The sequence below is a fragment of the Amblyomma mixtum genome, chromosome 5 (assembly GCF_055824585.1).
Source record: "Amblyomma mixtum isolate Tamu chromosome 5, ASM5582458v1, whole genome shotgun sequence".
Taxonomy (NCBI): domain Eukaryota; kingdom Metazoa; phylum Arthropoda; class Arachnida; order Ixodida; family Ixodidae; genus Amblyomma; species Amblyomma mixtum.
The window spans coordinates 29,347,583-29,372,829 of NC_143016.1; the positions used below are offsets into that span (position 1 = coordinate 29,347,583).

Consider the following 25,247-nt stretch of genomic DNA (forward strand, 5'->3'; position numbering starts at 1 on the left):
TTCAGAACAACGAAAATTTATTTTTGATATCACACGTTGTTGAAAGCATCCACGTGACTCTCACATACGCAGTTTATTTGCATCTTTACAACGCTTTGAGCTGTAACGCTGCAAACTGCATTTGCCCTTTTCGTATTTCTTTCAAGCATGGAATCACAGTTTTACGTATGACGTAAGGCGATCATCTGTCCATGTATCATATGGCGCTTTCTTTGAGATCTTTTAGGTATTTGCTAGATGTAAGCACTTATATCTGAGCAACTCCTCACAGCGTCTGTCATTGCGCCCCCTGCCCTCTATCACACAACGCAGCGTAGACTTAATCCTGCCGGCTGCGAGTTCCCTGTTCACTCCTCAGCAGGCTTCGCGTTTCACACATGACAGCAGCCTTTCTTAGTAGTTTATGCATGAGGCGCTTGCATTCGCGACTGAACTTGAAAACCCGTTAACCGTCGGCGCCGCGTACTCATCTGGGCTTGCTTGCTACATATGCGGAAAGCTCGGAATCTAAAATTCGATTATTTGTTTGCAGCGTCATTTTTACAAGCGCTTCCCAGGTTTGCGCTCAACTTACGCGACCGTCACCGAAGTCAAGGCAACACTCGCTGCTGATACGGACACAAGCACGAAGTCGACCGTACATGTCTGTGTCTTGTATCTGTCGTCTTTCCACACGTACATCAGTTCAGGGCACCACAAAAGAGTTAATGAAGCAAGCGGTGTTTACAAAGGCTATAAGGCACATTCATTCTCCTTTATCGTTCGTGCTGTTTGAAGGCAGCCTAGCTCCGGCTTCGTTGGAGGATGAGCCGAAGCAGAGCAGGCCGTCGGTGACCTTGCAGATCCAGTCCAAGTAGCTTTGCACGCGAGTGTAAGTACCATAGTACCCGGGCTCGGCGCACTTGACACCAAAAGACACGACGCCAAGCGCGTACCACCGGTCGTCCACCTTCGACCGCCACATGAGGGCGCCTCCAGAATCGCCCTGCACGGGAAAAAATTATTCGGTTATGTTTCACTGATAAAGGCCTCTGGCACAATAAACCATGTCAGAGCCTGCTGCCACTCTTCTGACATAACGGACCAGGGCGTGGAAAGTCCAGTATTGTCTGCGGGACGAATAACCTGCGTGCAGATAGGCCTAGCTGCAAAGCCTGAAGCACCAGAGCTGCGGCTAGCGGGAATAAAATGACACGGAGAAAACAGGGAGAAGGAAAGAGAGGCGGGGAGCGATAGTAAGAAAGGATAGGGGTAGGGCGGCAGTATACACTATATATGTACAAATGCAGGGTGTTGAAATATCCTAATTTATCCCAAATTTGAAGTTTGCGTTAAGAATTGGTCCTCCGATCATCACGCCCCACGTGGCTAACGAATGAACTGCTAGGGAGCAGTCGTCATGCGCTGCATACGCGAGTGGCGCCTCTTGTTCGGTGTGTGCCGTGGTTTTTAGAAAATGGCCGCAGGAAACGAGCAACTTCTGAACAGTTTGGCGACTGGCATAGCTGAGGAACAATACGTGCACGCATCCAAGGGCATATCATATGTATTGCTGCCCGGGGATCAGTTGCGAGAGTAATAATACTTTATTGCACGCATTTGGGCACCTTGTACAGAGTCAAGCCTGGTAAAACCACACAAGGCGCGACTGATGGTGGTTGCAGACAAGGAGCAGCAAAATTGTGAGCGAAAGCGAAGAAAAACAAGCTATATATTCTTCAAAGATTGAAACGCAGTACATATTATGATGCATGCTTCAGCTGCCGAATGTAGAAAGCTGAGACAAGCTACGAGGAAAAACAGTAATCGGAGTTACTTTGAAGTGTCACGTTGTAACTGACATCGTATTTTATTTAGCTTGCAGAGCAATCCAATATGAAGCAGTCCGTTTTCTGAGGCTAGGCTTTCCTTGAGCTAACGAAACAGAAAAAAGTGCACAGGCGATCACAGGATGTGATGCTACAAACCTGAGCAGTGTTGGTGGTAGATTTCCCGTTTACATTGCCGCCTTTCCGCTACTTTTCTAAAATTCTATTTCGCCCCTCGCTTTTTCGTTCCGCATCTGCATGGGGATCAGGTGGGTGGAGGATTCTTGAAGATCGGGGTGGGGAGGTGTGTGGTGGGAGGAGGCTTTCTGGGGGATGCAGGTGTGCGGGTGGGTAGGTGCTGGGCGCCTGGTAAGGCCCGGAAAACACCCCGATTCGCTCGGATCCCCTCTAGGGGCAGTGTGGCTTGGAGAATTCGCAAAAAAAAAGGACTGCGATGCTAACGCAGTGAAAGGACCTGAGAGAGCCGCTGGATGACTGTCAAGCTGCAATGGTAATAAACATTTTATCAAGCACAGTCCCTTATATCCTGCACAACGCGGCTGCTACGTTCCCTCTAGACCATGAGTTTTAATTGCGGTATGTATATTAGAGGAATAAGGTCACTGAAGTTTAGCTGAGGCGCTGTTTAAAAACAGCTAGGCAGCAAAAGCCTCGAAACTCGTGGAAAACCTGCAATTTTAACGCTATGTGGAACTCTGAGTGGCACTTGGGCATCTTTGCATTTCTTGGTATGCTTAATTATGGAAAGGGTTCAGGAAACCGCGATGGTTCTTTCTTTTTGTTGTTGCATCAACCCTGTCAAGAAGCACTGAAGATGTCAAGTGACGTCCTATCAAGGACCATCAAAATAATTACTTTCTCGTTCATCCTCTTACCTGACAGGCGTCTTTTGTGCCATTGATGTCACCGGCGCAGATCATCTCGTCCCGAATTTTAAGTACGTCCTTGAAGATTTTCGCGCATGCGTTATTTGACACAATGGGCAGTGAGACCTCGCGAAGTTGCTTACTGCTTTCGCCGCCTGCGAAGAAGACAGGAATGAGAGAGCGAGACGTGTAACGAAACTGCAGAAAATGCATCTTTAGCTGTGCGGTTGGCTTTCCCCTCTAGACGCAAAATGTGAAAAAAAAAAAAAAAAATGAAGGGGCCACTTAAGCTCCTTCTTACGGGTATGACGCGATAGCTTAATGGGTTAATTCTCATATGTGCTGAAGGCCATTCTCTACATTCATAAATATATGAAGTCCTCACACCCCTCCTGGCGCAGTGGTGCTGCGGTTAAGCGTTGCGCCACTGCCCTGCGATGGCAGGTGCTTCCAGCGGTGGGTCCTGTGCGACCGAGGTTGTTCTTCCCGAGCGACCATTTCATTAATTTAACTGCCACCCGCCATGGTGGGCAGTTTGCTCACTGTCCGGTGGCCAGGTTGCGATGACACCACAAGGTCACGTGACCTAGGTGACCCACCTGCCTCATATATAGGTTGCTCTCTGGGGACCACCCACCAGATCCATGCTCGTGGTTTTTCGCTCACAACGCAAACACTGCCTACAAAGCCGACAACGCCGACAACGGATTTTCTGGAGAACGGGGCCTTCAACGCTGTCGCGTTAAAATAAACGCGCTAATGTCTGTAACAACAGGTCCAGGTTATCTGGGGTGAAATTACCAGTTGCAAACAGTTGGTAGCGAATGGAACCAGCGTAAGCCATAAACTCTTTTGGATCACCAATATTTTCCTTATTTTCATAAAATAAAACAATGGTTACAAGGCAGCTCGCACGAGGCCCGTAGAAGTGAGGTATCTTGGCATCAACCTAACTGCTCGGCTTCGGTGCGAAACACACGCGCATGCTTTATCCCGCATATATGTTGTGTAAAAAATTCGCGCTTTTGCATAAACACGAAATGTATTTCCAGGCGCATTTCACGCAACCAGCTTTTCATCAAAAGATGTTTCGAATAACAAGAACGTGGCTTCGAAAAGAAAACTGTTCTCTCACCGTAAGTGGTCCGACCCCATCCAGCAACCACGCCATCCGTGCCCACAATGTCGGCCGTCGTGATGGGCGTGCCAGTGGCCTCCGGGATGCAGATGGGCGTCACCGGGTAGCCGCCCTCTTGCAGCGGAGAGCTCATCTTGAGGATGGATATGTCGTCGCCGTGGACGATGTCCTTGAACAGGGGGTTCTGGTAGATGGCCGCCACAGCGATCAGGTGGTCCTTCTGGTCGCTCTTCAAGCGCTGGTGATTGATATGGGTTATGCCGAAGCTCACGCGTAGGTCCTGGGCCATCTTGCTGGAGGAAGAAGTAAAATATAAGGAAACAAAAAGCAGTAGTGTTACGGGCCAATACCGAGCAGCACTTCCGTCGTGGCTTTGTGGTTGAACAACTCTCCGCTTCTACTCCACATAATCATAATCATAATCATAATCATAATCATCATCATCAGCCTGACTACGCCCACCGCAGGGCAGAGGCCTCTCCCATGTCTCTCCAATTAACCCTGTCCTTCGCCAGTTGCGGCCACCGTATTCCCGCAAATTTCTTAATCTCAACCGCCCATCTAACTTTCTGCCGCCCCTTGCTACGCTTGCCTTCTCTTGGAATCCACTCCGTTACCCTTACGGACCAGTGATTATTTTGCCTTCGCATTACATGCCCTGCTCAAGCCCACTTCTTCCTCTTGATTTCAACTAGGATGTCATTAACCTGCGTTTGTTCTCTCACCCACTCCGCCCGCTTCCGATCTCTGAACGTTACACCTATCATTTTCCTTTCCATAGCTCGCTGCGTTGTCCTTAACTTAAGCAGAACCCTCTTTGTTAGCCTCCACGTTTCTGCCCCATAGGTGAGTATCGGTAAGATACAGCTGCTGTATGCTTTTCTCTTCAGGGATATTGGTAAACTGCCATTAACATTATGTCTTTGATCTATCTGAGGAGAAAATCGGCGTTCCGATTCTTCAGCCACCATGGCAGTGCCAGGAAGTGTGAACGTTCCATTCGGTTCAGTTTGTGGACTGAGGATTAGGCTGCGGAAATGCGTGTCTCTGGATGCAAGAGCTCCAAACAACGGCGGACGATTTGGTGATGGTATTTGCGCTAGATGATTCAGAATAATAGGTTGTTCAGAATAAGAACAATAGATGGTTCAGAATAACTCTGCGCGTTTCATCCTCCCTAATTACAATCGCACTACAAGCATAATTACTATGAAATCTAGTCTCTCTCTTCCTTTGCTGTCATTTCGTCGAAAAATGTCTCGTATTGCATTGATTCAAAAGTTGCACCATCATGTGCGGTCGCCTTATCCCCCTACCATATTATGTATCCCATCGTACTGACCATCCTTATAAAGTTGGTTTAGATTCTTCTAACACCTAATATTTTTATTAGTCATTCTTGCCGCGTACCTTGCGCGACTGGAATGACCTTCCCGTAGATATTGCCGACATCACTGTTGTTCCGATATTTAAAAGTGGCAATAGGCTATGTGTAAACAACTACAGACCGGTCTCGCTCACTTCTGTGTGCTGTAAAGTCCTAGAGCATGCAATAGCAAAACATATTCTGTATTTTTTAGAAAAAAATAATTTATTATGCCCAGTTCAGCACGGTTTCCGATCTGGCCTTTCGACGGTGACACAGTTAATCGAAACTGTACATGACCTTTGTACAGCTACAGATGAATGCCAACAGATAGATGTTGTATGCATAGACTTTGCGAAGGCATTCGATAAAGTTGCACATCATAAACTACTTTCCAAATTGAGGAGCCTAGGAATTAGTGAAAATGTAGTATTGTGGATTCAGGCATATTTAAAAAACCGGTATCAAAGGGTCAGAATCGGGAAAAGTGAGTCGGGGAAGTGTGAAGTTGTGTCTGGAGTGCCGCAGGGGTATGTCTTAGGCCCACTATTGTTTTTATTGTATATTAATGATATTCCTTCTAATATTAACCCGCCTGTAAAAATTAAACTATTCGCCGATGATTGTTTAATTTACACGCGTGTAGCCTGCACGGAAGATCAGATTAAACTAAATAAATGCCTGCACTATAAACTCGTGGTGCCAAAGATGGGGCATGGTAATTAACTACAATGAATCTACATACACTCACGTAACTAAAAAACAGAACGTTATCAGATTTGAATATAATATTGGAGAAAATACCTTGGTCGAGGTGCAGAGTTTCCGGTACTTAGGGGTGACAGTGACGCATAATCTAGACTGGCGTATTCACATTGAGAATATCTATTCAAAAGCGTACCAGAAGCTTTGCTTTCTTAGGAGAAAACTTCCAAACGCGACTAGCGAAATTAAGTTAGTCGCCTACAAAACGTTTATACGACCAGTTCTGGAATATGCGAATGCTGTGTGGAGCCCCCACCAAAAATGCTTAAAAAAGAAGGTAGAAAGAGTACAGCGGATTTCAGCACGTTTTATATGTTCCAAGTATCGCCGTACTGACTCGGTTACAACGATGATGCAGCAGTGTGAATTGGAAATGCTGGAAATTAGAAGAATAAAACATAGACTCAAACTTTTTTTCCAGATAATGCAAGGGACATTAAAAATAAATAAAGAACATTATGTGAAAGCGCCTCTAAAACGTGGTTCCCGGAAAAACCACAGCAGGGTACTACAGCCTATTAATACACGTACGGATGTGTACCGGTATTCCTTCTTCCCTGATGTAATTGAAATGTGGAATAAATAGCCAAGTGATGTTGTGGAGAGTACGAACGTGTAAACAATTTGAGCTAGGTGTTGATATATTTTTGAGAAATGGTGTACAAATTTTGAACTCTGACTCATGATTGCTCATTGAAGTGCTTATGAAATGTATTTGTTTTTGTTCCCTCCCTGTAACGACCCTCATTTGAGGGTTAACAGTATGACCAAATAAATAATAAAAATAAATAAATCAATAATTACGAGATGTTCCGCGAAGCTATAACTCAGGTGGTATTTACATGTGTTTCTGCTGTGTTTTTATCTCATTCTTGTGTTTTTGCCACTCCCCCTCTGTAATGCCCCTGGCCCTGAGGGTTTCAAATGACAGTGCAGTCTTCGCCATTAGAACGCGGTAATATATCGATACAAGCCAAATTAAATTTGTTCGTGGTGCCTCTTTGTCTAATACTTTGCCTAATAGCGGGTATACATAGATCACGTTTGTCTAATACTTTGCTTAATAGCGGGTATACATAGATCACGTGATTATGATGACAATATGATGGTTTTTGCTTCGTTTCCGGGCTGATCCAATTGTTAAGTGAGATAGGAGTGATATGAATGTTATACGATTGACGTACAATCAACGAAATACCTTGAGTTAAATAGAAATGTTGCGCGCATCGTTTCAAATGGTGCAAATTCTACAGAAGGCGGTTAGAAAGCGGTTATGAAGTGTCCCTGTTCGCTTGGCGCTAAAGATCTTCATGAAGGCTCAGGTGGTGCACGCAGGGCTGGCACGACTATTGATGCAATTATTTGCGCGCTTTTGCCAAATAGTGGCTTTCTGGTTCGCCTGGAATTTTCTTACTTTCGTGTGCAGTGGCCGGCAGTCATGACGAAGAGCCAGGACACGATGACTCCACCGCAGTAAGGCTTCTCTCCAAATCTCATCCACACGCCAACCTTGTTGTTTAGAAGACATAGGGACAAAAACATACACAAATAAACACATGTCTGTAGCTCTTGCTGAGCAGCTAACGTCTCACTACAGAAATGCTCGCTAGCACAACATTAGCTAATTAGTCTATTTTGCACATTTAGCGCATAGCAAGCATATAACCTTTAAACCATACATCAGGGTCTACGCGTACATGCACAGTGTATGGTGACGATAAGAGCCCCTTTCCATCCTCTGTGCTCGCAATGCGCGAAGCACAGTTATGAAATTTACTAACAGTAAAATATCGCACGTTTTCCCGCCGCTAATTCACGGAACAAAAATCGTGCAAAAAACTTCGAATGTTTTTGTTTACCAACGCTTTGGGTTCTGGAAGTTACATCGGGCATCCACGTTCAAAGGCCTTGCCAAGCGAATGCTCTAAGTGATTGACTTATTGAGGGATTGATTGATACTGGCTACAAACAGCTCTTGATTCCTGTTATGAGGGAATAGGCCTGCCTGTGATGTTATTTCTTGACTTGGCTGCTGAGGGGGCGATTGTATTTGTCATGAGCCCACACTTACAAGACAATCGAGACGACCATGCGGTACCAATGAATGTGATTACAGTAGTTATTTATATGGGGGGAAGCTTGATTTCATGGCGTCCGGAAGGGGGGGGGGGGGGGGGAGGGGGGCTCGATTACCTTGTCCACGTTGCATGAATCTGTCACCGCTATCCGATCTAAATGCGCAATTCTTGTCTTGAGACAGTGAGGCACACCACTCATACTGCTGCTCCAAGATCCACAATCCTTGACGGTGAAGAATATATTAAATAATCAACAGGAGGGTTCACGCTAACAGTACTCACCGTCCATGGATAACGTTCCAGCGTAGTAAGCTTGCCTCCGACAATTCTCCGCATTCGAGCGTGTGGGATGCCGCAGTTTTTGACGACGTACTTTGACATGTACTTTTTGGTAAACTGCTTCTGCAAGCCAGTGGTGGTCTTGGTTTTCGTTGACTGTTCCGTGTTTGTATCTGGCTTGAAGGTGACGTGCGTGTCGAAGCCCGGGGCACCGGGACCAGCAGACGCGTTAGCGCTCACGATGGGAACCACTTCGATGACGACGCTGTCTGAGTTGCTGACGGCTGGGCTGTCCTGGGGAACCACGATGGCCTCCTGCACAATGGCGGGTAGCCCTCGCGGAGGTGTCGTAGACGTGACCGGCAGGGGGCTGGTCACTACAACAACGTCGACGATGACGCCTGCGTCCTCGGTTGTGGTCGTCTGCAGCTCGGTCGCTTCGTAGCCGGCAGCCGTGGTGGTTTGATCGTCGCCGGTGGAGAGGCTTGTTGTTTCTGGTTTTTGTTTGTAGGAGAACCGAAATTTCGAGCTGAGTACACCTAACTGATACGTCGCGGGACTCGGAGGCAGAACGTGATAGATTGAGAGAAAGAGAGAGAGAGAGTGAGGATATATTTGCAGTGGGCGGTACAGAGGTCGGCCTGAGTGATGAATTACTTGCATTCTACTTAGCACTGAGAAAATGGAAGAGGGATAGAAAGAAAGACATTATGAGTGACGATGAGTAAAGTAGTGCAAGGACATCCCCTAATTGTCGCATCACAGACGTGAGTCGAGATTCATGCAGCTTAAAAAGTGGATTAACCAGCGCGGATATCAACTCATGGCTGTGATCCACGACAAGGAGACTAGCTCACTGTATGACCGGAGCGGGAATAAGGTCCTGTTATAACCAGAGTGAAAAGGAGAAACTTGGCCCAACACGTGACCATGTCACATGAGAGCGCGTTACCGACACAGCTGAGCACGGTGCTAAAAAAAAACCGCATGGCACACAGTAAAACATCGTGCGAGAAATGTCCGGAATTGTTGATATGCTGGGTTAAGCTGGCTGCTTGGCGATTTGGGATGCGAGGGAATTTTTGACAGTTTTTGTGAAAGCCACTAGAATTACGTTTTCCGTTCAGTATGTCGAGAAACAGCTGCTTGACTGATGGCTTACACTTAATTTTGCGTTTTTCAGACAGATTTCTTTCTTCAATAACTGTTTGTAAGGAGACTGACTTTAATTAGGCGCGGTATATGTTTAAAAAAATAAAAAGTGGTTCTGTTGGCTATACGAATTCAATCGTTGCTGCTTTAATGTTTGCCAAAGAGCAAGCATTTTTGCAAAACTCTCACTAATTAGCTACAGCACACAAGTTATTCTTCTCATTAGTAAGTGTAAGGCACAGGTCTTTATTTCAGGGGTGAGAATGTTCAGCGCCCAAGGCTAACCTATTCTGTTGAAATCTGTTGCACGTGAGACACATGATAATAATTTGCACCTGTAAAGTTGTCCTCAAATCCACTGCACTGCAAAATACACTAACGTGAAAATGTTGGGCAAATTTTGTACGTTTTATCTTCTTTCATCCAATGTCGTTTTGTTTGCGGTCTTTAATTATGCAATGCAATCAGACACCCATGGTTTGCACCATGGGCCTTTTTAGAGAAGACCTACACTGCGTGCCATTCGTCTTGTGCTCGTTTTTAGCCGGCGGGCAGATAAACCACGGTCAGCTCCCGCGGGCTGTGGGACGGCCCCGCCTCTCGGACAAGTTCGTGCTCCATGCTTCACTGATGCCGTGGAATGGAACGCTTTGAGGCGCATTGAGCGCGACATCTAGATACCCCAAAGCTCGTGGCGCTAACATGGCTTGATTTCATATTGGAGGCAGCTTTACCTTACCGCAAACTGGCATGTGCCCTAGAAATCGATGGAAGACTGTCTCATAGAGCTAGAATGTGGAATTTCGAAACGTAATTCAAAGATCATATTCGAGCTATACATTCGAGCTATATATGTGTCTGATCATATCCCTTTTACCAGACGTACTTCACAGGTAGCTATAATGTTTTTCTGAGCGGCCAAATAATGCGAACAAATGAACCGCATAGCGCACCTGAAAGATTCCCATGTCCAACATTCTTGTACAAAAATTATGAATATTAGAAAACTGTAAGGTACATGTATAGAAATATTGATGGTAATTGTCCATTCTTCTGCAATGTAGCAAAACCTTTTTTTTTTTACTCGCATCGAACAGTTAAGATTGCCAGGGAAAACCACTGGTGAACGCTTTTGACGATAGTAAAAACGTTGATAGCGAAAAATCCAAGCCTGCCGACGGGAGATCTGCGGATATATTGATTGTTATTGTAAAATATATGAAAAAAAAATTGCGCTCATAAACTTTTTCCTGTTCAAAAATGCTTTTGACCAAAATTTATGATCTTCGCCGACAACATTGCGATGTGTTGCACAAATGGCCCTGCGATTTATGTGCTAGAAATAGTTTGAACCGCAGAAAATTCCAACCTGATTCTGATGTCTTGAAACAAATACGAAGGGAGACTCAACAAGCACATTCGGATTTGTCTGAACAAAAAACAGTTCTCAAGCCCTCAACCGCAAGCAGGAAAAAACCGCTCGAAGTAGCAGGCGTAGTTTACAAAGCAGTTCCACGAGTCCGTGAAATAGCCCTGACTGTCAGCACATAACAAATGGCTGGGAATAACGCAGTTTTCAAGGTAGTTGAGGAGTATCTTCGAAAACAAAAACTTATGCAAAAAAAAAAACCAGAGAAATTATAAGTTGTAAACTGTGGGCTCGACGTCCCGAAGCGACTCATGGGCTTTAAGGTGTGCCATATGGTGGAGGGCTCAATATTGACGTAGGCCACTTAGGGATCTTTAACCTGCGCTGACATCGCAGAGCGCACGGGCGTTTTTGTATTTCGCTTTGGCCGGGATCGAACCCGACACCATGGGATCAGCGGCCGAACGCCAAACCCAGAGCTAGCATGATGTTTTACGTACACAACTCAAAATCCTTCGCAATACCATGAATACAGCACCAGACCTCAAAACCTAATGATCGAGCTCATACCAAAACACGGGGATCCGACGTCGGCTCGACGGACGTGGCGTTTGTTCGGACTGCTGTCGTGGCTAACAACCGACTGCTCACAAAAGCTGCCGTGGAAGACGGTTAACTAGAGTTCAACATGCTCTTTGAGCCAGGCTTACGGCTACTCGATTCACCTTGACAACTGTTGTTCGAGGAGCACGCAGACCGCTAACCGCGCTTCGAGTATCCCTTGCAGCCGTCGCAGCGTCGTCATTTAAGCGCCCATTTTACGCCCGCTTCTTGAGTGTAAAGGTTACTTTCGAAGTGTACTTTGTCTTTGTACAGCCCCGTAGTTCACAGTTCGAGGCACTCATGTGCTCTATGACTTGGCGCTATAGGTTAAACGTCGGACATCGTCACTCAACTTTCCAAGATGCGACTGGTCAACGAGGAAAGAGCGGTGACATGCGTCTGCAATGTTCGTCATGCGGTTCGGGCGGCCCAAAGTACAGAGTTTTCATTTCAGGGCTTGCAATTTTTAAATTGTGCTCCAATGTCAGAGATATGGAATCTGTCACGAAAGCTGATGCAACAGGCAGAGTCCCCTGAGCTCGCCAAAGACATCACAATCAAGCTTAAGAGGGCGAACTTCCGGAATTCATTGTATTAAAAACACGGATGAAATTTCTGCTGGATGTAGAATTTGCGCAATAATAATAATAAAAAAAGATAGGAAACATGAGTAGAGTGCACGGGCTTCTGTTCAGAAAATTCTTATGCAGAAGAAGTTAACCTTGGCATACGACGAAAACAATGTATCGCAAATGATATTTGCTCTGACATTTGTTTCCTGTTACACAACAAAATTGATGGCATTTGCTGAAAACGGCATTTGATATCGACCGCGGGCAAGGATCGTGTTCGCTTTCGGTCCAAACGTACAGTCTGTGTAACAGAGCGCTATTAGCAGAAAAATCCAATTTAGACCGAAGATTACAGGGAAGCGGATATATTGCTGGGGGTATTCTTGATGCTGATTACATATAATACTAGAAAGGAAAGCCATGCGCATTATCAACTCTTAGCTTTATTCTTCACGATCTCATCGACGTTTGTTCGCTGTTCACCGCTGCTGTGGCGACCCTGGCTCACGCGTTCATTTGTTTTTCGGCCTGAAAAACAAGTCGGCCAGTTTGGGGAGGAATTGTAACTTTTCTTCAGGCAAGGACGCTCTGCTAATGTAATGCTCGGGTCCACATTTCGGGCATGGCGACTAGTGATGTTTACGTCTGAGAACTGGTATGCTGCCATGTTTTTTTACGACTACGTCTCGAATCTTGTTTTCGCTTGTCTGAATATGGGATAAATCCTACTGCGTGTTTATTGACGGTCTGAACGTTTATGTGTAAGATTTAACAGGCGTCTTTTGATATTACGTGCCGTTTGGTAACGTATCCTAAAATGGAACGCATATTTTCCTCTTGAGACACTGTTTCTGTTGTCTGTACCATCATCAAACATGAAAATTATTTTTGCGCTGAAGCAGCACGCAAAGCAGATGACTTTAATAAGATAAAATGTAATTCGCTGGAGATTAAGTTTGCCGTGCGACAGCGGTTGTGAAAGAACATTGGATACAAAATTTTCTGGCATTTTTGAAGCTCAGAAAATACCCCGCGTTGCTCTGAAAGGCATGCTGTAGAAATTGGTATATATCCGCCTTCTTTCTGATCGAAATTTACCCTATACTGACGGCACGTGTCTATTATGACTATGTTCTAGCAGCTGTAATTCTATAGGAGTGCGGAAAGGTCTTATGTTTCATTATTTCGTATATATGGTGGATAGCGGACACATACATAGTGTGGATAGTGTGGGCACACTATCCATCCTTGCGCTTAAGAGCCCATTGGCGAGAAGCTTTTTTTCTTTTTAGCCTGCTTTATGAGCACGACCTATAGTATTGATATACCTTTTATTTTTCGAAACTATGCCGGAGGCCATACGCAAGCCATATATCGCGGAAATGGTAGAGATTGCCACATGGAGAGTTGTGAGTCATGTAGCAGGTCGCTAATAAGCACAGTTTTCATAAGTTGCAATTTTTTATATCGTAATTATAAGTCAATTGACACGCTACTCAAACAGGACGCCAGTCGGGTGTGAGAAATATAGCTACGCGATTGTTACAGACCGCTGCCGATTCCACCCTCAGAGTGGAATGTTAATAAACATTCAGCTCGTTAATAAGGAGCCGTAAGCTACGAATATTTGCCTACAAGTGAAGTAATCACTACCGAAGCTAAAATAGGCATGATTATAGTGTACATAGCTCTTTCCTCTCCTGACCGCAACGGTGGCCCAGTCGTTTGAGCATCCGCCTAGCAATTGGGAGGTGCGGGATTCGATCACCAGTACCGCCGGGTACCGTCCGGTGATACAATGGGAACAAGCTTTCCAGCTTTCCCCTGCCTAATGTTCGGCTTAATGAGGGTGAAATGCTTGGGAAGTGGGTCTTGGCCCCTACCTTGAGTAGAAGAAGAAACTTAGTGCCATGGCGCTCTTTCAACCCAGATGCCTTTGCGCCATAAAAAATTCACCACCATCTTCCCTATCTTTCCTCGCTACCGAGTCCCCACTGCACTTCGCCTCGTTACCTCTCCGTGTCCCTTTTATTTCCGCCGGCGCTTAAGATAGTAGCAGTTGCTGTGGCCTGTAACATCTTTTCCTTCTGTTCTCTGTGTTTTAATAAACCACCACTACCACTACTGGATCGGAGAGCATTTTCTTGAATGCTTTGCAACCCGTTAAGCACCTGTAGCAACCGTCTGTGAATTGTCATGAGGTTAATTTTATTGAAATAGCATGCGTCTAGCCGAGGCTAAAAATAACTTTCAGGAAATGCGATGCATTGGCCCTTACATCTTTGTCGCTCCTTGTATAGAGCACTAGTCGCTCTTGCAGAGGACAGTGACTCCTCGCACTGTCCCCGATGACGTCAGAGAGGAAAATGACCGTTTTGTTTCTGAGGTCGTCGCTTTATTCGGCCATTGGCTATTCAGATGTCATCAGCAATGGAGCAACTGTACTTGAAGGACCGTGAGCCCAGCACGTCTTTTCGTGATCACTTTCTTTTTAGCGTCGAGATCAGTGCAGGTGTTCGAAGAAAACTCGAAGCTTTGAACTTGCGACGGTTGCGATTGCAATTCATTGCGGTAGCTCTATCAGGATATTCAGTAACCGTTTTAATGCCCATTAAATTGCACCACCGCAATCATTTGAACGCGAAGAACATACCACGTGTTTCAGGGAAGCTGACCATTAATTTTTAAAAATAGGCTTTTTGATATGGAGACGGCTTCTGCGGCATAATAATACCAGTGCCTGCGGATATCAGAAAACAGGGAAGTAAAGTTAACTAGTTAGATGGTTAACTAATTTCTAAACTAACTTTTTAACGAGTGCGGTTATATACCTGGTTGCATCTAGATATTTGTAGCCTGTCGTTATAATAGCCATATCAGTTTTTAGAATTCCGGAAACGCGATTACTCTCAGCGCTGCGGATCGACAAAATTTGGCTATTTCGACTCGTTACGTGCAGTGAAGGGGTTTCTTTGCCTGCATGCTTTTACAAAGCGCATGTATTTTGGCACGATGTAGCCAAAATTAGTTGAGCCATATCGGCAAGAGTAATCGCGTTTTAGAAATTCTAAAAGTTGATATGGCTGTTACTGACGACCCGCTACAAATCTCTGATTGCAACCAGGTATGTAACTGCAATAGTTAAAAAGTTAATTAATAGAAATTGGACAACCGGCTAACTGGCCAACTTTATTCACTTGTTTTCTGAGGTCCGCTGTCACTGGTATTATTTTGCCGCAGAAGCCGTCTTCATAACTCGAAAAGCCCATTTTTAAAAATTAGTAATGAGCTTCCGTTAAGCACCAAATGTGTGAAGCAAACACTTGCGCGCCCCCGTGCACGTCACACAAACCACCTATGCACCATCTCTGCGTTAATTTAACTGGAAAGCTGACGGTACTGACATTTTATAGTGAAGGTTCCCGTTTAAATCACGATAGGCAACTACAGGTCAGAAAAATGCAGTTTCTGGCAACGACACACCATAGGGCTCGCTGTGTTTTGTATTGCTGCCCCAACCAATCAGAGCAGTTAAAGAAATCAAGATTCTTCCTCTGCGTCAAACAAGTCGCCATTAAAATTCTTGGGCTTAAAACTTCATCTTATGACTAGCTTTTTATTCCGGTAACAAGAGAAGATTTAATAACGGTTGATCGACACCGACACAAGCGCTGTGTGTGTGTTCTTCTCTTCGTCTGTTAGCGCTGTTCAGTCGGTTTCCATTAACATGCACCAACCAGACGGACCAAGCCCTCTTCTTGATTTAATACCCTCTTCTTGATTTAACAACGGTTTGGTTTTAGTTTTTTTTTTTAAATTAGACATTCCAAAGCTACTCAGGCTATAAGGAACGTCGTAGTGGAGGGCTCCGGATAATTTCAACCACCTGGGGTTCTTTAACGTGCACTGACATCGCACAGTACATGCTCTGTATCATTTCTTCTTCACTGAAATTCATTTCCTCCTTCGAAGCATTTCGTCTCCATCGGCCGGGATCGAACCCGCGTCTTACTAGAAGCTTGAGTTCTATCAGATCTTGGTCATAGATTTTAATTTATTTTATAACATCATTCATTCTAGAAGGAACGGAAAAGGTGCGTTCGCGTCGCGTTTTATTCGCTCGCTTAAAACTGTTGTGGTAATTTTGCACAAATAAACAGTAGTACTTTGTTATAAAGGACAGGAAAGCGCATCACTGCCATTTCTCTTTATTATGCAGGGTGCATTCATAAATAGATCGCTTAGAATTTAAACTTTGTTGTTGGAACGACTGAAAGCGTAGAGGGCACATTTTTTCGACACTGCCCTTTCGGACATCGTTCTGCGCACGGCGCATATTACTAGGTAGTTCATTCCGCTGAACTATAAAGCGCCATGTACACCTGGCCAATTCATTAAGTCTCACCCGAACATGGAACAAACGGTCGTACAGCGGAGTGTGATGAAGCGAGGCGGTGTAACGGATTTACTCTGTATCCAAATTTGCAATCATTGCTGCCATAGTTGTTTTACACGCATTCCTGTAAACCGCTACTGTTATGTAATGATCTCCTGGGCCTCACTCAAGCTACTTCAGCAGCTTTTAGTTGAGGAGACCTTCCATCTATTTTTCTGAAAAAAAAAAAAGAACTACATCGAATCGAACTGAAGACAGTGCTTGCCGCTTGCAGCTTCTTTTTGCTGATGCGCTTTGTCAAAGCTCTGTAGGGCCGTTTTTTCGACGCTGGCATGGTACTGTTAAATAATTTTACCATCTTTACGGTCAAGTCAACTCTTCTTTATTTAACTTGACAGCGACGTCAGGAGAACAGCCAAAAAGCGCATAGAAGGCTACACAAAGTGTCTGCGCCCCTGTACAAAACTTGGCCATCTTCCGTAAGAGAAAAATATTTCACTTACGCATCAACAACACGAGACAACATTTTCGCATACGGTTGACAGCAACAACGAGATGCGCCATGCGATCTCACGAGCTCTACTCTGTGACTAACGATAATCGTTACCTAATAACATAACTTTTTATCGTTAAAAATTATAACGAGGAGAAAATCAGACGCAGTATATTGGAGGCTAGCGTTAAAAATGAGCGATACTTCTGGGCGTACGGCTAAGCAACTCACTGAAAAGATGGGCAAGAAATGGATCATTCTTCATTGCAATTGCAGATACAGAGAGTTGAACGCACTGCGCCTCGAAATGATCTATGCAGTTCATTACCCGCGATTCAAAGCAGGCACCGTTTCGGAAACAAGTCACGCATGTTTATAATGATTCGTCCTAAACAATGAGGGACGAGAGGTAAGTGATCACACTCTTTGTGCTACGCCCATCTACCGAGATGCGAATCTTAAGTCTGTCCTGCACGTATACATTACGACCTTCAATTAGACTGCTTCCTTTCTTCGTCACGCGCTCTTAATGAGATTTCTCAATGATATTTCGCAATTAGCTGCCAGACTGCACAGTCCTCTTCCTGTTTGCGTATCCAGGGGCCCGTGGGAGTCGTCATACTTCATCTTTTAATTGTTCTCTCGCAGAATTAAAAGCAGGTTTCACTATGGTACCCATGCATATGGTGCCCGCTATGGTGCCAATGGTCAGAGTACGTCCTGTGCCTCTTTATATGTGGTTTGTTAAATTAGCGCTGTTTTTACCTTTTGTTAGACAATGCCCATGCATGCTTGACAGGAACCTTTATTTCTTGCTAAACCTTTCTTTAGGCAGGCTGCATTTGGGTGCTGGTGCATAAATAGGGTAGACACTCTTGCTACTAAGAAACGAGGTCTGATCTCCGGGGACATCACAACCACGTCGATTGTTATTAAAACAGATTGTTCTATAACTGAACGTGCCCACAACCACCTAACGCGGTGGCTCAGTGGCTTCGGCGTTCAACTACTGATCCCAAGGTCACGAGATCGAATCGGGACCTTTGCAGTCATTTTTTTCGATGGAAGCGAAATTCAAAAACGTCCAGGTGCTGTGCGTTGCCCACGCCCGTTAAAGAATCCCAGGAGGTCTAAACTAATCCGGAGCCCTCCACTAAGGTACTTAAGTTCCTTCGGGACGTTAAACCTCACATATTGTTATTAGTAACTCGTAAACACATTTGTGCACATTAAAAAGTCAATCTCTCACGCCACCCCTCCAAAAAAAGAAAACTGTGTAAAGTTCGTCTTCCCAGTTTCTGTGAGCTCGGTTTTAGAGTTTAGCGATCCAAAATCTAAATAATTGAATGGAATATCAATAAGGATGCTGTTCTGCATGAGATAGAAAGTGATTATACATTATTCCAAATGTTCACAAAAGCATCTTTCATCTTTTGGTTGGCTAGTTAGTGTCAGTTTGGTAAGCTATGTGAACGAAACCACGAAATTTTGTCCAATATTATTCTCTTATCTAGCACGATTTCGCCTAACCTGAAGTACCGTGTCTTGAGGATGTCGCTTCAGAGAAAATATGTTTTCTGCCGTTAATACAATCACCGCACGGTAAAATACGGGACAGTCTAACTTTAAAAAAAATCTACATCTGACAGCGAGAAAATGACGTCTAGAGTACGCTTTAGTGAAGCGTTATGAAAGCGGTGCTTCTTGAAAAAATGAAAAATAAATATCTTTTATCCTCCACAAAAATACATCAACCTCTCAGCGCGTGCAGACTGACATTACATGCCTTTTAGCAAGCTAGGTCAAAACGAAGCCTCAAAAAGCAGCAGGTGGCTGTCTGTGTGTTCAGCAGTATATACACGTCAGCAGCATAAACGCACGGCTGAGTCTGGCGTTCATGCTTACGGCTGGAAGGTCCGCGAGCGCGTGCCACGTCTCGTACGAGGCGGGGATGAGGAATTGAGGAGGAAAAAAACATCTTGGTTCTTATAAAACGTGCCCGGAGTGGAAGTGTTTTGCACGAGAACTATGCCAGCTATTTTGATGAGCGCAGATGAAGGAAAGGTTTATGCTTACCAACTTGCACCATCGGATATACGATCTGCAAGGAAGGTCGAACGGTGGCGTTAGTGTAAAGTTAACGCTTAGCGAAACATAGAAGGCTTTCTTTTTTTTTTATTCCGACAGCGTGCCTTGCTCTCGTAGGCCTCCAATAAAAACAACTTGTGCAGAAGGCAGAAAGATGGGCGGCAGATAACCACCATGCGAGAAAGATAATTTAACACTCACTCACTCACTCACTCACTCACTCACTCACTCACTCACTCACTCACTCACTCACTCACTCACTCACTCACTCACTCACTCACTCACTCACTCACTCACTCACTCACTCACTCACTCACTCACTCACTCACTCACTCACTCACTCACTCACTCACTCACTCACTCACTCACTCACTCACTCACTCACTCACTCACTCACTCACTCACTCACTCACTCACTCACTCACTCACTCACTCACTCACTCACTCACTCACTCACTCACTCACTCACTCACTCACTCACTCACTCACTCACTCACTCACTCACGCACTCACGCACTCACTCACTCACTCACTCACTCACTCACTCACTCACTCACTCACTCACTCACTCACTCACTCACTCACTCAGTGCTAGCAACGAATATAAAGGCACAAACAGACAAGGAAATGTGCTAGGCAACACATCATAAATTTAGATGCGCTAGTTCAGGAAAGAATCGCGAGCCAGATGGCCCCACAGGGGAGGATGGAGGAAGAAAACTGGCGCCCAAGTGGTTTTAATAAAACTGTGCAAGCCTGCCATGCAAGTTTATCAAGTTGGCTTGTTTCCAATGCTCTTAATTGAACTACTTTCAACGCTAAAGGTTTCTGATGCTGGAACAGCCAAATTAACAAATGAAGGGAACGGTCCGCGACACGTCCGAGCAGATTTATAGTCTGTGAGATCTGGAGGCGGCTTGCACTTCTCTCTGTCGGCTGATACAGTGGACTGCACTGAGCTCGCATGATTCATCCCTCTCCATTTTCGCACCTCACACAGTGTGTTGTGTGTAAAATGGCAGAGCGACATGATGAGCACATTTACAACAAGCTTCCGGCTTGTCCAGTCATGCTTCAAAAATGTTCAGGTGTCCCGCAAAGTATTAGGGGAGAATTTGTCATGAAAAACGCTGTAAAATGCCTCCATCCTCAGTAGAAGACTGGTTGTCGCGATGCGATAGGTGCTGTGGGAAGCCTTACACTGCTAGAACAGCCTAAAACGTTGGACGGCTGGCCGCCGCGATCATCGCGAAAATTGCCGATCGACATTCAGAGAACTAGAAGACGACTTCGCACAGTAGTGACTAGCGCTTCTGAATTTCTGGCAGAAGATTTAGAGAGAAGACAAATGGTCGCTAAATTCGCCCTTTCACCTGTAAAGTCAGGAAAGTTAGAATTTCGCTCTACTGGAAGCTGCTATTAGAGCTAGAATTCCCGAACAAGGTCATGATGGAAGATGATATTAGGTATATGACTGCAAACTAGAAACAAAAGCCAAGTTTTTTAGCTGAAGTAACCAACTCAAAAACCAAAAATCAGCAGAAAGCGTGGAAAATTCTGACCATCGTGAGAATCAAGTTGACGCCTTTCTTAGACCACGGCGTCATTGTCCACCATTAGCATTCTCCTTCAGCCCAGGCTGTGAACAAGCATCATCACTAGATATACAAGATAACGAAAGCAGTTTAGGATGTCCACATCCACAACGACGAAGCGCTTACCCACTCATCAACATTTCGCTCCTCAGAAGCGGGTTTAACGAAGGGAAGCGGTCGGTCCTTCCCTCAGCAAGATTTTTTTTTTGTCGGCGTGATTTTTTTGAAGAAGAAAGTACAAAAAATGCATTGCCCAAATGGGACGACTCCCCACCCCCACCAGTATTCCCTTCAAGAGTCACCTATAAATCCGCCCATGACCTCGTCCGGGTTTTTTTGTAGAAGCAGTGAATCATTGCAGTCTGTCAGCCCACCGTCGGCAAAGTATGCTTCCATGAAGTCTCTGGCTAATCCAAATGCCGTAGTCTCATTTGAAAGAGAAGAAATCTAACACCAACTAAGAAACGAAAGACAAGGCGACACAGCAGCTGAAGGCTATGCCACTGGAGGCTTAGAAGCGTGCTTCGAGGTGAAGGGTGTTTGCCCTGAACTGACATATTTTACATTTGTCGAAAATAACGTCGGATATGATAAGACGGACCTTTTTAATGCTCGGACCAACAGTAATGCGCGTTTTATGTCGGTTTTTTCTTCACGTCTTTCCTTTCAACCAACGTAGTGAATAAGGGGCATGGCGATGGTTCCTGGCCGCGGCGACCGCGTTCGGATGCAGGCGAAAATGGAAAAAAACATCCGCGTATCGAAGTTTTATTAGACGGTGAAAGCATCAGGCGGTGGAAATTGATCCGAAGCCGTCCACTGCGGGGCGTTTCATTCAATTAACTCTTCGGACTTCGGGAGCCGGTCAAGTTATGGCGTTGTGTTGTGTTGTGTTGGGTTTAATGACGCATAGGCAGCAAAGGCCATCATGCGCCAAGCACAAGTTATGGCGTTGTTAAAACTTCTCATGCTTATTTCTGTGCGTTCACAGACTGCAAGGGGCGAAGATGTTGAAAGGTAAGCCTATGCAGGTTGAATCAGTAGAAAGGTGTTCAATCACTGTAAATATTTTTAGGTGTCTTTTCCATGACACAGGAAAACACGTGGATGCCCTCGCGGATAAATTCAAGAAAAACAAAACAAGAATAAATGCCACTTTGTTTTGCATATGGCGAACCAGTGGAAAGTGTTAAATCTCAGTAAAACGTGTGAAAGTCCTGGCGAATAAATTAAAAAAATAAAACAAGAACAAACGGGTCGTTGTTTTGTATATGGCTCAGGCACTATACCTGAATACACACCGAATTATGGGTAGAGGTTGTTGCAGTAAGGTTGTGAAGTTCCTCCAAGAGCAAATGATTGTACGATAGAAAAGTGCTTAAAGAAATGTTATTTCCTACGAGAAATTGTTGCAAAGAAAAAACAAAGAAATTCTACGCTCCTGTATCAAAGTAGTGCAAAAAGTGTACTGGCTATCCTTCCTTTCTATTTAAGTACAACGAAAACAAAATTATGTTTTCCGTGCAGCAGCCGACGCTTCTAAAAACAACAGCGTGACTACGTACGGCTCGCATGCAGTCAGACTTGGAAAAATAATGGGCTGAGCTGTCCGCGCGTACAACAATAACAAAGCGACTACGGTCAGGTGCAGCACATAGTCCCTGATTCCGTGGGCACACGCCTACGGAAAGTAGTGAGTGGTGCAATACAGGCAAAAATCAAATGCCAGCTAACGCGAAAATAGTATAGCCACTTTCTCTAAAAATGTGTACGTGAAACCAACGCGCATATGCTGTTGTGGTAAGTTTACTGCACATTGGTTTATTAAAAAAGTGGTACTGCTCGGAGCACTGTTCACGGTGAAATTCACAAAACTTGAGGGGCATGCTTCGCACCTGCAAGCACTTACATCCCGGTCATACTAATTGGTTCCGGTGGACGTCACTTCGTATCGTATTTTAAACGTATCGTACAACGGACAGCTGTTGATCGATCCATCCAAGCTGCAAATCTCGTTAACTACTGAAATGGGGTCGGGACGTAATGAGAAAGACGGCAAAGAAGGTGCTCGAATTCCGTAGCCAGAATGATCGTTGCGCACACCGTCGCGCTCATTAATGCTTTTGTTACTGTGTCAGCTGTCACTCGCTTAGGCTGTCACCGAGAGTGAGAAGAAGGGGTTCGGAAATCTATGCGTAGGCACATTATGCTACTTAGCCAGCCGAAAGTCTGCAGCTGTGCCAAGTGACACACGAAACAAAATGCTCCGCCTTTACAGCAAATGACATTCCTGTAGGAATGAGATGCGCCTTGCATGATCTTAAATTTTCGATGGAGCTGTTCATAACACTTCCTGCTTTGGAAGGTTGATACTAAAATACGAGACGGCAGAAATAAGAACCGAGATTTGAGACGGCTTTGTGATTGCAACGTGGAATACTCAGTGACATTTCCCTGTCGCTGGCAGTGGGGGTCCCAGCGTCCGCGCCGAACATAGCCCGTCGCATTGTCATTCGCATATCCACTCTAACTGTCCACCTGAGCGCCACTTGCCATTGCATGAAACACCTCGCTGTTTCACAACACGCAGTGGTATACAGTACTGACGTATGTCCTTATAACGGAACCTGCAGTGAAGTTCACTCACAGAGGCAGCGCTTGATACCCTCCAGTGGAGGAGGAAGAGGAGAGCCCAGACGAGTCGGTGAATGAGCGGCAGCTTCCGCCGGACGGGCCGCGCTCTGGCCGGTGTCATAGCCCGCCGCCGCTGGTCAGGGGTGTCCGGCAGGAAGCGTCCGCCATGATGGCACCCGACGTCGCCGCTGCTGTGGCAGCAGCAGCACGTTCCTCGTCAAGTCGTGGCGGCCGCGCCGGCGGCCTTTGGCGTTGAACTCGCCTGACGTCAGGCTCGGGAAAAGGCCTGCTCATGTTACAGCTGCGCAAGGGAGGAGCGAGGCGTCGCGCCCTCAGCCCCCGACGCGGCAGCTGTGAGCTCGCGTCGGAGCCGACGCCGGCCTCCGGCGCCGAATCTCGCGCCCGCGTCGCCTGATAGATGGCCGTATTGTTCGCCTTGTTTCGCGGAAAAAAAAAAAAAGAGCACGGAGTGTCGACGAGCACGCGAGCAGAGATCGGCGGCAGTCTGTCAAAGACGGCTCGGCGCTGCAAGTAGTTTGCGCTTCTGGAGCACCGCACTTCCGCAGCGCGAGCACCCGGCCTTGGAGCACTTTACCAGTTGTTCCCCAAGTGATTGGCATAAATCTCAGTTCTAAAGTTCCGCTCCTGGAGCCGTCCTGCAATATCTGATACCAATCCACCCTTCCTTGCCCTTGTGTTGCTTGATTTTAAAGAGTTTTGCGAAAGAGTGGCTCAAATTAACTTTTTCTGCATGCTTTATTTGTGAGCTCCTGGTGTGACAGCGCACTGCGCTGTGAAATCTCGTGAATTATTAGACTGCGTCATCTACAGAAGCCTGGACTCTGGCTGCTTGCTCTTAGTGCACAAAGGCATTCTTGGCATGACTTGAATAAATAAATAGCAGCGCAAGGAGACAAGGACAAGAAGAGACAACTAGGACGGCGCTACCCCGTATTTCGCGCTCACGACCGCATTAAATTTTATTCTAAAATAAGGCTTCGATGTCTGGCAGCAGTATTGGAACGTTCCATGTCTCAAAGATGCGAAAATGCTGCTGTCCGCAATGGTGTACTGGTGTTGCTTAAATTCAGCCTGTGTTCAAGAGTGGCACCGAAGTCACCCCCCCCCCCCCCCCGCCCCCCCTTTCAGTTTTATCCCGATTTTCGCTGATCTTAATTGGTAACACAACTGCTTAACAGTTGACTGATTGGACAGGTGTCAAATATGTTTTAAATGGGGGAGTTATGTCGGTACTCTCATTCTGAGAAAAAGCGTTATGTTCTTAATGGAGAAATTTATTCTTGCCCTCCACCTCATATTTTCTAAGAATTCTGTAGAAAAGCATTTTTTAATGGGAAAGAGTTTATGAGAGCAATTTTTTCAAATATTATAAGACTTCACTATAACAATCAACAGATCCGCATTTCTCCCGTCGGCAGGTTTGCATTTCTTAGCTATTAACGTATATCCTATCGTCAAAAGCCCTCCCCATTGCTTTTCTATGGCACTCTTAACTGCTCGATGCAAGCCATGGAAACACTATGAAAGAAATATTTGGCGACATATCAGAGGAGGGAACCATTACTTTCGATATTTTTATACCAGTACCTTACGGTTTTCCAATAGTCCAATATTCCAGGTTTTCCAATAAAAGGCGCCCTGTTTTTGTTTTTTCGTTGCAAGTGTTCTCGTCGAGTGGGACGCACCGTCGTAAGAGGCGGCCAAGCGCTTTGAAACATCTCTCGAACGCTCTGAGCTATAAGTGCAGTCTGTGTATAAGTGTATTAGAGAACGCTCTGTGTGCTCTAAATGGTTATAAGTAGTTAATAAATGTATAATGTAAGTACGTATTATAGCAGGTGCTTACCTGAACACCTGAACCATACCTGTGAAGAAAACGAAAGAAAAAAAAAGACAACGCTTGCTCTCATCGAGTTGAGCTATTTCCGCAGTACTGAGTTATTTATTTATTTTTGTTTAATGCTAGCGCATTATATGGCCCTGTCGCGTCAGCAAAAAGTGTT

General features: G+C 45.4%; 1 protein-coding gene across 1 annotated transcript; it reads right to left on the reverse strand.

The window, feature by feature from the left end:
* On the reverse strand, positions 1-24,319 carry LOC149341626 (clotting factor G beta subunit-like). The gene is made up of 7 exons (XM_089543747.1): positions 23,237-24,319; positions 18,983-19,007; positions 8,325-8,815; positions 7,379-7,473; positions 3,831-4,126; positions 2,705-2,850; positions 1-985 (listed from the first exon to the last, which is right to left on the reverse strand). Exons 1-7 carry the CDS (start codon positions 23,342-23,344, stop codon positions 746-748), a joined length of 1,401 nt encoding a protein of 466 aa, XP_089399873.1. The 5' UTR covers positions 23,345-24,319; the 3' UTR covers positions 1-745.
* Between the last annotated feature and the right edge of the window lie 928 nt (positions 24,320-25,247).